Source organism: Diachasma alloeum, unplaced genomic scaffold, assembly GCF_001412515.2.
Source record: "Diachasma alloeum isolate Michigan unplaced genomic scaffold, Dall2.0 Dall_scaffold_00271, whole genome shotgun sequence".
Taxonomy (NCBI): Eukaryota; Metazoa; Arthropoda; class Insecta; order Hymenoptera; family Braconidae; genus Diachasma; species Diachasma alloeum.
This window is the reverse complement of record NW_021680410.1, coordinates 442,898-458,585: the sequence shown is the minus strand read 5'-3', so window position 1 is coordinate 458,585 and position 15,688 is coordinate 442,898. Positions and strand designations below refer to the sequence as shown.

At 37.8% G+C, this 15,688-nt stretch overlaps 3 protein-coding genes across 3 annotated transcripts in view; 1 reads left to right on the top strand and 2 right to left on the bottom strand.

Annotated features, from left to right (window-relative positions):
- The window catches only part of LOC107037832 (bromodomain-containing protein 4A), a 23,156-nt gene extending 19,171 nt beyond the window's left edge, over positions 1–3,985 (top strand). The window contains exon 5 of the mRNA XM_015256599.1: positions 2,244–3,985. Coding sequence (XP_015112085.1) covers positions 2,244–2,318 — 75 coding nt within the window. The 3' untranslated portion in view covers positions 2,319–3,985. The remainder of the gene's footprint in view (positions 1–2,243) is intronic.
- A 2,531-nt stretch (positions 3,986–6,516) lies between these two features.
- On the bottom strand, positions 6,517–12,493 carry LOC107037825 (venom carboxylesterase-6). The gene is made up of 7 exons (XM_015256589.2): positions 12,295–12,493; positions 10,810–11,113; positions 9,745–9,942; positions 8,745–8,923; positions 7,093–7,582; positions 6,872–6,998; positions 6,517–6,815 (listed from the first exon to the last, which is right to left on the bottom strand). The coding sequence occupies exons 1-7, from the start codon at positions 12,487–12,489 to the stop codon at positions 6,647–6,649; spliced, it is 1,662 nt and encodes a 553-aa protein (XP_015112075.1). The 5' UTR covers positions 12,490–12,493; the 3' UTR covers positions 6,517–6,646.
- A 1,978-nt stretch (positions 12,494–14,471) lies between these two features.
- The window catches only part of LOC107037809 (venom carboxylesterase-6-like), a 10,053-nt gene continuing 8,836 nt past the window's right edge, over positions 14,472–15,688 (bottom strand). Inside the window, exon 8 of the mRNA XM_015256564.1 lies at positions 14,472–14,527. The gene's annotated coding sequence lies outside the window, so the exon portion shown is untranslated. The remainder of the gene's footprint in view (positions 14,528–15,688) is intronic.

Genomic DNA, 15,688 nt, shown 5'->3' with positions numbered 1-15,688 from the left:
ATACACGGAGAGAAATTTTTGATAAAAATTATCCTACCATTCTATAAAAGTGTATCATGAGTCATCGTTTCCTCATTTCTATCCCGACATTTAGTAAAAATTAATATATGATGATCAAATTTTATTTTACGTTTGAAAAATTTTATCCTGACGCATAAGAAATTTTTCATCAAGCTGTGACGAAAAGTGAACTTTTCGGCACGCTCCGCGTGCCTAAAAGTCCAATTTCCGCCACATTGTGATGAAAAATATTGTTCGTAACTCGTGAAAAAATGTTTTTTAGCTCGTGGGATTATATCACTCACCTTCGGCTCGTGATATAAACCTCCCACTCGCCAAAAAACACTTTTTTGCACTCGTTACGAAATAGTATATTTCGTAACGAGTTACGAAATAGTATATTTCGTAACGAGTTAAAAAACATTTTTTCACGAGTTACGAACAATATTTTTCATCACAATGTGGCGGAAATTGGACTTTTAGGCACGCGGAGCGTGCCGAAAAGTTCACTTTTCGTCACAGCGTGATGAAATATACTATTTCATCACAATGTGTGGAAAAGGGATGTTTTAGCCACGCGAAGCGTGCCTAAAAAGTTACTTTTTCGCACAGCGTGATGAAAAAAGAATTCCACCGCTCATTGCATCATTTCATTGATCACCCCACCCGATAACACCGTTTAAACAGTTAACATAAAGAGATGCACAAATCGCATGCCCAATATAGTCATGAATCGGCGGGGGGGGAAGAACCTCCTGCACTTTGTTGTAATACGTATTACCAGTGGTATGGTCAAAAACAAGCAGAGCGATGAGGAGAACAACTGGCCTCGGTTGGCTTGTCTCGTCAGTGCCTAGCGTACCACATAGTACGCGCTCGTAGTATCCGTAGTATTCCCGTCAGTTCCCGTCAGCTCCGGGTGAGAGGGAGGGGAGCCTCACCTTCCGTCCATTTCCCCCTCAATGGCTTGGAGTAATATCTTCCCTCTCTACCTTTTCACCTTTCTCTCCCCCTCCCCCCCTCCTCCCTCACGTAACACGCAAGCCACGCCCATTCAGCGGCAGCCATCATGTCAATTTCTCTCCTTTTCCCCTCGCATGCACCACTATAGCCGTCTCTCGTCTGATGTCACATTGGCGCTACCGCTTCAAAAGCAGTGGTTTAGATAAATATCCGAGCAGACATCCCAGCTGGCACTGTTATAACCAGTAGTAAACCTTACTCCACTGCACACCGAACTGCTAATATTACGATTATGTTGGAGAACTAGTCTTTGAACGCTAGAACCAGAATGGATGATATTCCAGTGCACACGGGGTTTCATAATAAATGAAGAGGAGAAGAGTGGAAAGACATTTGGAGTAAAAAGAATGAAAGGAAAGCTCGCAAATGCAGGCTTGGCAGGAGACGACCATGGATTATGCTTTTTCTCTATTTTCAGGCTTTTGATGTTGTTGGTTCGATGGTGGGATAAAAATGAACGAATGTCACAGGAATAACTTCTTTAACTGAGAAGGGGGCATCAGTATTCAATCAGTCGACGATATTTTTCGGACGAGAAATCGCTGCTCTTCGGCATTTTTGACTTTTACGTTTTATGTTGTTACGTTTATGTTTTCACAAGATCTATGCGCGCGCTGATCTATTCATTTGTTGAAGTGAAGAAATGGAATTCATTGAATTTCATTTTCTCATGAATACCTTATAAATATTGGTAATGAATCAAAGAGAATTCGACTAATGATTGAAGTGAATAGCGAAGTAGAGTAAAGAATCTACAAAAATAAAGTCAGTAGCGAAGTGGTAAAACATGTCAATTTTGACTGTTGACCAGTTTTCGATGAATATCTCGGAATCTAAGGGAGATGGCAAAATTTTCGTTATAACCTTTTTTGTAGAGGAGACTGAGAGCTACAACAAATGTAATTACGAAAATTTCGCTATCTCTCTCAGATTCGGAAATATTCCTCGAAAACTCAACTGGGAGATGAGTCGACTTGAACCGTTTTACCACTTCGCTTCTGAAATGTTGGAATGAACATCTAAAATCATCCTGGGGGCATCCTAATCGGTACACAATAAGAGATGATGTATTCAGCTGAAGAGTAGTTCTTCATATTAGTCGTCGTCGTTATTTTCAACGATTCGCTGTTTACAACCAGACGAACATTAACTCAGTATCGAATTATGATATTACGGCAGAGAGAAAGGTCAGTGTAATGAGCGTTGTCGTTTGCTTTCAGCTCAAAGCCCGTGCTGTGACGACTTGGAGGCACGGGGGCGATCACGGAAACGAGGTTTCAGTATTCTGCTGGTGAGAATGGTGAACCGTGAACTGGGGATCATTGCCACTGATCGCCGGGGATCGGTTATGGACGATTTTCTCTCTCTTTATTATCCAAAGGAACTGTAGGCCAAATGTCTACTGCTGTAAAGGGAATGAGGGAGTAGATAAAATGAAAAGATAGTCCCTTTTGTTCGAAAGATTCCTAGTTGTACGACATCGAAGAATAATTAGTATTCCTCTTCCGAATGCGATGGGATGACTACAATTCCTTGAAGAGTTTTCCAGAGATTGTCCACGTCGGACAATAAAAATTGTGGATTCAATTCCATTTTCAGTTCTTGAAAATTACCAATCTCACAATTTTACTTGATTTTCTCGGGAGGAAGTACGTCTGGAAGACACGATATCTAGGGAGGAAAATCCTGACGAAGGAATAAGAAATACATCTGTAAATATTGCAATGATAGTATGGAGGAAACGATTGAAACTCACTTCAGTGAAATAACGCAATTACTTTTGAAAAAAAAAAAAGCAAATTGAAAAGTAAATAGAGTCATCTCCTCTATACATCGTCGGATCTTCTGTATATACATGCATATATACATATATTAACTGTATCCTGTATTATTACTGTATTATGCGCCCGGACTAATGAAAGAAACAAGAAGACATGAACGACATCAATTTGAATGAGAAATATTTATGATACGTTTTTTTTACAAAACTAAAAAAGATGACGCTTATAAAATGGGTCTTCATTCCATACGATGAATTTGAATTAATCAACGCTCTTAGAGAGTATTCATCATCAGACTTCATCATGAGAATAATGTCACTTTGATAGAGAGTCGTAACCATTGACATTGATGGACGGATGATAATTGATTCAGTAACAATCGTGATCTCTGTGCTTCTCCTTCTCTGACGCAAAACAGTAATGGCATGGTTTCGTACGTTATACAATAATTTTATGACGAAATAGAACTTGAATGCAATCCTCCCTGCCCCAGATTAAAAATCAATAAAAGAGAATAAAATACGTGAAATACGCTTTTGATGTGATTATGCTACACGTATTCATATAGGAGTATAATAAACATAAGTAGAGGAACAAAAAAAAAGGTATGCGACCATGTCGCAATGGAATTTTTGCCATTTGAATCAAAGTAGGTCATTTGTAAGACTAAAACCTTTGTTTCCGAAATTTTGATATATCGAGGGTGAATATCATTGGACTATGGGTGATTATATTTTGTATAATATCGGTTGATTTGAATCTCACGCGAAGGATATTCGCATTTCCATCCAAAAATATTAATTAGTATTTGCATAATTCAGGTACTGATCAATCTGTTTATTGAGAAATACAGAATTGTGAAGTTTAATCAAGGTTAACTGTACAAAATTATACTCAAGATGTAAAATTCATTTATTTTTTATAAATAATGGAAGGGGATAGGAGTAAAAATTACAACTGAAGCTCAATGAATTTACCAGCCTCTCTGAGAGGAGAAGAGTTGAACAAATGAGGGCGAACGAGGAGAAGAGAGTTATACACTGAGAGAAAACAAACTTATTTTCTCAAGCAAGTTTTGTTTGAACCAACAAAATCGGCAAACAAGTTGAAAATTGGTACACGGAGAGAAATATTCAAGAAAAATTACGGAACATTTCACGTAATCAGAAAATTCTTGGATGTTTAAGAATTTTTATGAAAAGTTCAGGAAAAATTACGGAACGTGTTAAAATCTCCCCCTCACGGTGACTCATGGCTAGCCGTGAGGCGTCGGACGGATGAGTAATTTTTACGGAACAGATCGTAGCATTTACTTGACGATTGACACTTTTTATTGAATTTTACTTCGCTCCCAGATTACGTTTCGAAACGTAATTTTTACGTCTTTTTTCTGGTAATTTTTATTGAATATTTCTCTCCGTGTAAACAAGTAAAATCTAGTGCTGACCGTTTGACGACTGTCCTGAGGTGAAAAAATTTCTCGCAAAAATAGATTTAGTTGTTCCAAAAAATGTGTATTCTTCGGTATTCGATGCTCCCATTGGCATAAAATATTTCTTGATCTTCCCTTTATGAGAAATATTTCCATTCTGAGCCTCTTGAGTCGAACATTCTGTTGCTGCAGAAAGCAGAGCGATTATTCCCGTTTGAAAGGTTCGAATTCGTTTGAATTTCGAAAAGATTTGATTGAGAACTTGTTTGTTTTTCTCTTAGCGTAACGTGAAAAACGTACGTGTCTCGATCTTGTAACACGTTGAGTCTCATCACCCACTGTGATAGGACCATTTATCATTCTTATTTAATAAAGATGTAGCTATTCACTTTGGAACCCATAAATAGGCCATTTTCATATCGAGTAAACATGGTTCATCCTGCGTAGGTGCTCGATAAAGCGATTCTACCTGTCCTTAGTTAAACTTTCTAAGGAGAATAATGTCGAAAATCTTGTTTCCCCATCTGTATGTAATTGTAGCACTGTCCACTCGTTTCAATTTCCAGTGAATTTGAAATCCAAACTTCTGTAACGATTGACGAGATAATCCTCGATGAGAGTTGGGGATTCCGTCTGCAATCGAATTCGCACGTAATTGTGAAAAAGAAAACTGTAGGAATTTCATGTAATAATCCTCTGCGATTAAGTCGTGAAGTTAATCCTCTCGAGTATTATAAATGAGAAGAGTGATTGTAACGACACTGAATTTTTAAGAATGATTGGAACAGATAACTGGGAAGCACAGAGGAATACCATATATTGATGAAAATTGATCTCAATGTATAGCGAGATAAAATGATGAGGGGGCAAGGGAGGTTACAAAACATGTGAAAATATCCGATATTGAACCAAAATTACCAATAATAAAAGAAATGTCTATCTGACTGACAATATTGTTCAATAGTGTGCTCAATGTAAAATCCCTGAAAGTAAAGGATTTAAAATTCCACCTTTCAAACCCCTGACAGACTATTTTCACAGATTTTTGTGGATCAATTTTGCTGTTCAATCGAATTGGAGGACGAGAAATATCAGTGATGATCCATATTTCGTTAAACAGCACGATGAATGAACGAATGGGGATACTCAACACATTTAAGGACGTTTATCCAAAATCGCAAGTATTAAAAAAAAAATGATTTTTTTTTCAACTGAGAGATGAAGTTATTCCCTTTATCTTGATCAAAATTTCAATCTGTCAATCCACGTTCATTATTTAGGAATGGAGTGGACAAAATGCACCAGACGCATGCGCTAACATGCGCTTATATGGGACCGTATCTTTCAAATATTTCCTTTTTTTGCGCGGGTACCCCAAATTTTTTTTTAGCCATTCGATTCAGTATAGTTTTGCACATTATCTTCTATTTTTATTTCTATTTTTAGAGTCTTATAGTAGGTGAATTATAAATTTCAACATAAATCCCATAAGAGTCCGTTTATGAGGAAAAATTTGTTTATTTATTTCTGGCGAGACTAGGGCGATTAATTTTTTTAACTTCAAAGAAGTTAGTTTCATATGTTCTGCTAGCAGCTAAAAAAATTATAGAATTTTGCTTGAACATGAAAAATAAGATTTGCTGAAAATGGCTAAACATCCTTAACCCTTCGTTACTCGCGTGAATTTTCTCTAATGAGGGGCTTTGATCGTGGTTAGAAATGGCAGAATATACTTCTAGCCAAAATGAATGAGGCATGCAAATTTTTTCATATTTTTTTAATGAGTTTTTTCGGAAGTTATACTAAAAAATAGAATTCCACCGGCGCGGAGATTACTATGAGTTTCAAAAGTCGCGGGCTATTGAAATGCGATGTCTTATACATTAAAGATCGATTATATATGTCTAAAAATGGATAATTAGTGCAACCAAATTAATTGTTTATTGTTCGTTTACCCCGCAGACGCTTAAAATGTTAAAAATAGTTCAGGGCCTCCAATTTTTGAACTACAAAGGTTTCTTTGCTTTCAAAATTTTTGAAAAAATATCTGCAATGACAATTACGAATTAGTTGTTTGAAATTCAACTCCTACACAGCGAAACGAACAATAAACAATCAATTTTTTTGCACTGATTATTAGTTTTTAGACGTATATTATCGATCTTCAAAGTATGAGAAATCTCATTCCGATCGCCCGCAACTTTTCAAACTCCTAGTAGTCTCCCCTTTAGTAGACATGGAGTTGGATGATGTTCGATGCACTAGATACTCCAAAGAATACTCGTTTCAATTCCCTTTATGCCCGAATTTTATTGCTGCTTATCGCATTCACAGTAGATAATTCATAAGATGCTGAGGGAAACGTACAAATAGCCTAGGTATGTTATTACGTCTTCTACAGCGGATGTTCCTAATTTTCCAGTTTATTTTCATCAAAATCGATAGAAGCCCAGAATTTTTCCTCGGCAAAATTTGAACTCGACATCGCTTCCAATCCCTCAGGCCCTGAAATGTGGAGATAGTCCAGATACTCGTTTGATGGGTCCACTCGGGGCCAGTCAATTCCAACGGAGGGCACTCTGAAATCCAAAAAATTATGACCGAATTTATTGGAATTAACTTATTGCAAACATACCCTTTCCGCATGAAAGATTCTATGATGTTCAAGAGAATGTTTTGCACGCCTAATGTCGGTTGATCGGTGATAGCTTTTAAGCCTGAGTCGGATATAAATAAAAATACATCATCACTGTGGCTCACACCTAAAAAACGGAATGAAAACGGTACCAAAAATTTGACTCATCAAACCAGTAGCGAAGCGTAAACCGGATGAAATTCGCTCGTTTCGAGGCTTACCATAGTTTCCAGTCACATGAAATAAATCGGTCAAACTGATTTTCGACCTGTAACTGTAATAGTAGAACCAAACAGAGCTGCGATTGGCTTTTGCCATTAGCCTGGCACCAAGTGGCGAGAATGATCGATCCCCGTGCATGTGAATAAGTTGCTGAGCCGTTGCAATTTCAATTTTATCACTGCCGAAATAATGTTTTCTAATGGTTGCCGCCACTTGAGCATGTTTCGACTGCGGGATAGTGAAGTTGAAGTCGAGTAAATGAGGCGCGATTTCCTCCCATTTTTTATCCAACTCGGCCATTAACTCCTTCTTCTCGAGAAATTCCGCGACAGGAAAGAGTCCTTCCTCGGAGACGACGCTCGACGTCCAGGGAACATCAGCGGCATCTCCACTGGCGATGATCTCCACAGGTGATCGATCGATGAATGGCTCCGGTGAGTTTTTCTCCACTACTGGGCCGAATGGAACGTCCGGATTGAACAACCATGGCTGGGGTAGTATAGAATTAAGGAGAGACTACTATGAGTTTTTAAAGTCGGGGGCTATTGGAGTGAGATTTGTCATGAGAGAAAATCTCGTCAGAGTGACATTGAATCGGATTTAGAGACAAAATCGAGGGGCTACTCACTCCATAATTGAGTGACACCATGATTTCGAAATGAAGTCGATTTCGGGTGATTTCGAAAAAATGATTTCGGTGATTTCGAGGTGATTTCGAGGGTCATGGACGGTAATTTCATGATTTCGAATGATTTCATTAATTCGAAATTAGTGATTTCAGGAAAATAAAGTTAATAAATAATAGAGGTAATAATAGAGGGGCAAAACTGGTTGTGTTAAATTATGAAAATCAAAACTAACAATATTAACTGACAAATAATAACGAATTCGTTTGATCCAGCGGTCCATTTTACCATTTTACTATGACAGTGAGTACGGCACTTTATTATTATCGTTGGCAGATGTGTCAATTTCAAAATCACGAATTACTTACACGGTTCGTACTACGCCAGGCCACTACTGATTCCGGTGATTTCATTGATTTCAGAGGATTTCACGTGATTTCAGAGATGATTTTGAAAATAACTTCAGTGATTTCAATGACTTCACGTGATTTCGGAGTGATTTCGAAATGATTTCATACCAGAGTGGCGTCGTGATTTCGGAAGTGAGTAGCCCCTCGGACAAAAAGGTTATGAAATTTCAAGTTTTAAGAAGAATTCACGGAAATTCATAAGTTTTCAGTGAGAGTGAGATGGAAATTTCACAACTTGATTGAATTTTCAGTGGAACATGAATATTCAGAAAAAAAATGACCTAAATTTTCAATTTTTCCCTGAATTTGCCTGATTTTTCTGAATTTTCACAGAATAATTGAACTGAAAAATCTAGTACTTTATTGATTTTCAGATCAATTGAACAGAAAATCAATGAAATATTTGATTTTTCAATGACAATATTTCCTGAAATTTCAGGGGCAAGTTCCACTAATTTTTCCACTAATTATTCTAATTTGTTTTGCACTAATTATTCGCTTTTAGACACATATAATCGATCTTCAAGGCATGAGAAATCTCATTCTAGTAGCTCGCTCCCCTTGAAAGCTCTCAAACGACTGGATATAATCCAACGGATGGGCCGACGGTTTTACCTGAAAACGACCGACTAGTTGAGTTATGTTTTTAGCGGGTCGTGATTTCAAGCACTTCACCATCTTCTTGGTACTATCTGTTGGACATTCCAGCAGAGATCCCACTTTCTTCCCCTTCTCAAGACTACCTTCAGTCTGCGCCCAATTATCGAGGGCTGTACCACTGAATGACATTCCACCTGCACGAAGAAAAAAGTTATAGAAAAAGTTGGACTATTCCTTTTTATCTGTCATTTATTTTTAGACGCATATAATTTTTCTGTAACGGAGAATGATTTCTTGCCGGACGCAATCGGTAAAATTTCACTTCCGTTCGTACANCCATTTTTTTCTGTCATTTATTTTCATACGCAGGCTGTGCGACTGGGGTTTTACATGGTTTCCCGTGCAGTCCTAGCTCGAATGGGGCACAGCTAAGAGTAAGACGGCCATGATACCGCAGATAACAATGAGAGGAAAAAGAAAGGATGGGAGCAGTGTTACCAGATCGTGACGTCACTCCATTTAAAATTGTACAGGGTTTGGCTATAAATCGCCAAAATCTGGCAACCCTGGAGGGCAGGCAGGCTAGGGGAGGGGTTTCAAATCGAGAATTACTTCGATAAAACCAATGAAATAGAAAAAATAAAAATAAAAAAAATATTTTCATACGCATATAATTTTTCTGTAACGGAGAATGATTTCTTTCCGGACGCGATCGGTAAAATTTCACTTCCGTTCGTATATAATAAAATAAAAATCGGTGCAAATAAAAATAACCGGCCGGTGTGGAAAATTGTACTGTACAATAGGGTAATTTTTGCATCTATAGATGTATTTTTGTACCGAACGAATGGTAAAATATCCTCCACAAACAGGTATTTTATCACTAGATTCCATCGCGCTCTACGATTACCTTTCGTACAGTAAAATTTACCACAATTTTCTAGATAATTTTTATCCAACATTTCTCTCCGCGTGTTCATGACCGGATCCATCCATGCCAGGATAAAATTTTTACCTTGGAAAAGGCCACGACTCATGGGACTCAGATAGTGGTAATGAGCACTAGAACCTCCAGCACTCACTCCACCGATAGTAACTCGATCGGGATCACCACCGAAGTATTTAATGTTCTCGTGCACCCACCGCAGCGCCAGATTCTGGTCCTTCAGACCCATGTTCCCAGGGACAACTGCATCCTCAGTGCTCAGAAACCCTGATTCAATCTCATTAACACTGCTCCGTAATTTTTCAAATCAGTAGCGAAGTCCTCAAACAATTTAAGTCAATTTACTCTTTAGTTGAGTTTTCGGGAAATATTTCCGAATTTAAGGGAGATAGCAAAATTTTCATAATGACCTTTTTTGTAGAGCGAATTGAGTGCTACTAAGAAGGTTATGAGACAAATTTTGCTATCTCCCCTAGATTTCGAGATATTCATTGAAAACTGGCCAGTAGCCAAAATCGACTTGAACCGTCTGACCACTTCGCTACTGATATTGCAGTAGAGGCTTCGTATAAGGTACTTTATACAGTAGGACAGTAGGAGAGTGGACTTCCGGGATGAATTCGAATGAAATGAATGAATTTTCATTTTTACTGAATGAATATCGATAGCTAATCAATTCATGTATTTAATGTTTTGAATTTGTATCGCCCGCATTCCCTTTTCTCTCTAAACATAACCCCGCGTGATAGAGTGGCAACTGATGTTGGGGGATTGTTGATGGACTCGAGAATAATCACAGACGAAAAATTACGATTTATCGATGGGAAAAGTGAAAATAAAATCGATGTATATTTCCATTACTTGAAAAAAGTGGTGTGACCCCCCTTAAGGTCATTAGACCCTCATGATCACTTCGTTCGTCCCTCCCGTTTGACCCTTAACACCGTTTGATCCTTATAACTACTCTCTTCCCGTTGAAAATGACTGGGGCCATAGGTATCTTATAAGAAGCCCACGGAACATAAACATTCGGGAGGCGATAAAAGTGCCGAGAGTGGGGGCAGCTCTCGAGCGCTCGGAGCGCGAGGTATCTTATACGAAGCCTCTACTGTATTTGCCACGAAAAATAATTACCTAGAATATTCAAACGATAATTAAAATTCACGAAGACCAAGTCTCGATTCATGAGGTACGATGAACCCTGACCATGGCCCTCTCCGAATTGGAAGGATCCGCCGTAGATCCAGAAAAATACTGGCAGTCGTTTGGACTTATTTTTCGGTGTCTTGGAAGGAGTGTAGATGTTCAGGTACAGACAATCCTCGCTTCCGATTACTTGTTCGGGTAATTTCAAAGATGCGGGCAAGTACTGCACGCATGCACTCCGAGGTCCGGTTGCCTGCAATGTCCCTTCCCACGAACCAAAACGCTGAGGTGGCTGTCATTAATTTAAAAAATTCTTTATTTTCAATTTATTTCGTTCATTGATCTAATTAATTAATTAATTGATTAATTAATTTTTATGATTTTCTGAGCGCGCACCGTGAAAAAAATTCAATATTTGAAACATATTTACTCGAGACTGTAATATTTCAATTATTTAGATGATATTATTATTCAATTGAAAAAAAAATTAATAATATGATGAAGATTATAAATATAAATGCGTTACCTTGTAAAATTTAATTTACTTTTTAATAATCAATGTAAACGATTTTCCTTTACGAAATTACGCGGTTTTAATATATAAATATTGTTACCGACGGCCGTGGCTGTGTGGTTAGGGTATGGGATTGGCACGTGAGCGACCCGGGTTCGATACCCGACTGGGTAGCCAAAATTTGTAACACTCTAATCTCACAGTTTTACTGTCGCGCGGGAGTCTCGTTAAAGGGACTACTGTACCTGGGCAGGTTTTGCCCTCAAGTGAGGTTTTCCCTCGTCCTTCGGCGAATGCGGTACAGGGGGTTGGGGGGTGGGAAGGGAACAAATCGTAAAAACCCGAAAATGTATACGAGAGAAAATAAATATATACAAATATTGTTTTCAAGTACAATATATAATTTTATCTTTATAGCAACTTAAACAGGACAAAACATTATTCCAATTTAATTAATACAATTACTCAAAGCTTCAAATGACAAAATGATAAGAACAGTAATTGACTGACCGGTCATGTCAGAGGTTGATTTTGAATAAATTTGTGACGATTCCGAACAAAAGAATTTTCTGGTGGAAAATTGATTGTTTATAAATTATTCAAAGAAAATGCTCGTAATTTTCAAAAATTGCCATTTTTCAATTATTTTGTTATTCTTCCTGCAAAAGTAAACTTCATAATTTTTTTTCAGACATCTAAAATGTCTTCTAACGGTTCAATATCTAGATTCAAATTCAGACCTGCAGAGTTTGAATAATAAAATCATTGTAAAATTTTCAGAACCTCAGGTCCAGATGGAAGCTCTGATGTTCGACTACAAAAGTAGAAAAGCATTTCATTGGAGAAAAAATAGCCAAAGTACTCGGATATCCTTGAGCCATTGAAAATAATTTATTTCTCTCATTAAACAGTCAACACATTAGGAAATTTTTCTCTTGATGTAAAATACAATTTCCTACCTCAAATCTCAGGTCTCCCACTGGCGATTTTCCGTATGGAATTCCCTCGAACGCCCTGTAACTACGCCCGTAACTACTTGTTTTATAGAAACCTTGGACGTTCCCTAACGGAGTGTTGACCAGCAGATCTGATTTTTTGGCACACACCGCATTCGTGAAATGAATTAATAAGAAAACCTTCAGAAATGCTGACATCGTGTCTGATGCTACTCCACNCTCAGTTTTACGTACACGCATGAAAAAATTCAATTGAAAACATTGCGAATTCGCTAGAAAATTTTATTGCAATTCTATAGGATTTCTATTGGAATTCTATTGAATAATTCTATTTGCTTTTTGCGCTGATTCTATTGGATATTCGATAAGAAAACGTCAATAGATTTCGAATTTCTATTTGGAATTTTCTCTTGAGATTTTTTCTATAAGAATGCTTGGATCAATTTGCTAAGTTTTTTCCACTGGGAGGATTGAAATCATGATGTAATTCGAAATTAATGCCTTTTTAATTCGAAGTCAATGGATGATATCACTGGAGATACGGAGAAACAATAAAACTATAGTTTTATAGAAATTCGGTTTATTTTTTTCTTGTTTTTTAATAATATTTTTAACTGCGAGCATATATCAGTAGCGAAGTGGTAAAAGGGCTTAACTGCATTTTTTTCGAAATTCGTAATATTGGGGGAGGGTGGGGTAAAATGGACACTTTTTGCTTTTTTAAAAATATTTCTCAGTCAGAAACAGATTTATCAATTGAGCTCAGTCTAAACTCGTCACAAAGGGGAAGAATTGTCCTTTCAATTGAAAAATAAAATTATTTTATTTCATGAACAAATCAACACGTCATGAACATTTTAAAAAAAGTCGAAGTATTCATTTCTCTCCCCTATTAGTACCATTTGAAAATTAATATTTCATTGTGATTCACGCAAAAAGTTTCATTTTTGTTAAATGCACCTCCTTTTACCACTTCGCTACTGATATTATCGTCGGTATAAAAAAAATAGAAAAATTCTGAGTTTCACACGTTTAGCAGTTTATTCTCATCAAAATCCAGCGACGACCAGAATTTTCTTTCAGCGAAATTTAAGCTCGACATAGCTTTCAATTTTCCAGGCCCCGAAATGTGGAGATAATTGAAATACTCTTGTGATGGGTCTACCGTGGGCCAGTGGATTTCAGGCAGGGGTGTTCTGAAATGTAATGACATTAAGAAAATTGGATATCCAAGAAATATCAAGCCATTCGGCACCTACCCCCACTTCATGAAGGATTCTATAATATCCAGTAGAGTATTTTGTACATTCAAAGTTGGTTCATCCGTAACCACTGGTAATCGAGGGCTAGTGATGAATAGATTGTAGTCATCGCCGTGACTCACACCTGAAAAATAGGATGATTAGAGTTTTTAAAAATCTCATCGAATTCGATTGAACATTCGGTTTGCCTTCCGTCGATTCTATTAAAGAATTCGGCAGATTTTTTGCGCGTCCTGTTTATAGAAAATCTTTAATAGAAACTATTAAAAAAAAATCAATAGAATTTCATTTTCTTGTACACTTTTTCTATTGAGACATTATCTCCAGAAAAAATCAAACAAAAAACTTTGAGGAAAAATTTAAGCCGATGAATTTCTATGAAAAGTATATGCATAGAATTCCAATAGAATTTTTTAGTGAATTTGCTACACGGAGAGAAAAATTTCCTAATACATAGACCGTATTTACTTGAGAGAAGTAAATTATGTTCAATGGTTTAGATCTCATCAGAATGTTTGTCGTTGTATTCGTTGCATTGTATCGTTGCGCATTATATCATGAATATATTACATATCGAAATATTGGAACTGCATAACAAAAAAATTATGGAAACAATAAATACTTGAAGATGACGATTCTTCTATGCGATTTGAGTGAGTTCATTTACGACAAAATCATACTTGATTACAAGAATATTTTAAAGCATTTTTGGACTTTGGGATAGTGAAGTTGAAGTCGAGTAAATGAGGCGCGAGTTCCTCCCATTTTTCATCCAACTCTGCCATTAATCCCTCGTTCTCGACGAATTCCGCGGCAGGGAAGAGTCCCTCCTCGGAGACGACGCTCGCTACCCAGGGGACAGGGGCAGCACTTCCGCTGTCGATGATCTCCACAGGTGATCGATCGATGAACGGATCTGTCGAGTTTTTCTCCACCACTGGACCAAATGGGGTGAAGGGATTCATCAACCATGGCTGGAGAGTAATACATTCAGACAATTTTAAGATATAATTTTTACGTACTGATCTTCACTTTTCCTCGTCCGGGGATTGGTATTGGTCTTTCCCCAAACTCGTAAAAGTGAAAATCACTACGAAAAAATACCGTTCGCGGCTAATGACGTGGGGTATTTTCACTCGCGTGCTTGGCCAGTCCTCGCCTCCGGTTCGGACGCCAACTCCACGCGAGCAAAAAACCCCATGACACTCGCCCTGGAATACACTATTTTTTATTTTTCTCTCGTATACCCTTTCGGATTTTTACGATTTGTTCCCTTCCCACCCCTCAAACCCCTGTACCGCATTCATCTGAAATTCGATTTCATTTAGGAGGCACACTCACCTACACTGATAGAATGATTCATTTATTCCAAACGAGATTCGTTAACTATTAACGAATGATAGAGTTGAATATAAGCAAATATTCGTTAATAGTTAACGAATGGTTCATTTGAATGGCGAAAGTCAAGTCAAACAAGGCTCCTTAACTATTAACGAATGAACATTTGGTGGGACCGAAATGGTTCAAAACCATCTTTAGAGGCCCTAGCACGCCATTTCTCGACCCGCTCTTTCATTTGAGCCCAAAAAAACATTCATATCTTGTCTGACATCTCTGCCACAAACTCGGGTCTACAACTCGGGCCTTCAATAATGTCTTGAAAAAGGGGGCAAAAAAGCATTATGATTCCAGACACTAATTCTTCTACAGCGGTGACACGGGCCGCACATTAGTCCGAATAAAATACAATAACTCCCGTGGATTTGTTATTATTTTCCTAAAAAAAGAATTCGAGTGCCGAGGGGCGAAGCCCCCCTAATGATTTCCGAATTAGTATCAATCATTCATTCCACCCTCCCTCATTACGAAGTGACGAATGTCGTGTTGGAAACAGCCCCTCACTTTGTCAACTCTGTTGAGTGCCTTTGTTACTCCAAAGTGCGGAAAAACAAGATTGAAAAAACAAGGGCAATGATGACGCAAACGAGCCGGAAGCCCCCATCGCTCAGTGACATCGGGGTGAATCGATAGCTCGTGACCTTGAGCCATTTTTCCTGCCTCCCACCGGAACATTCCCGTGGCACTGGATAAAACTGGAGAAAAATCAAGCCTCGTACACCTTCACTCATCCCCCC

Coding starts and splice junctions, on each gene's coding strand:
- LOC107037825 (XM_015256589.2), bottom strand. CDS start 12,489: ATGTCAGCATTTCTGAAGGTTTTCTTATTAATTCATTTCACGAATGCG. Junction 9,943..10,809: donor TTATCGTTTGAATATTCTAG/GTAATTATTTTT, acceptor AGATTGAATCAG/GGTTTCTGAGCACTGAGGAT. Junction 8,924..9,744: donor GAGTCGTGGCCTTTTCCAAG/GTAAAAATTTTA, acceptor TTCTTCGTGCAG/GTGGAATGTCATTCAGTGGT.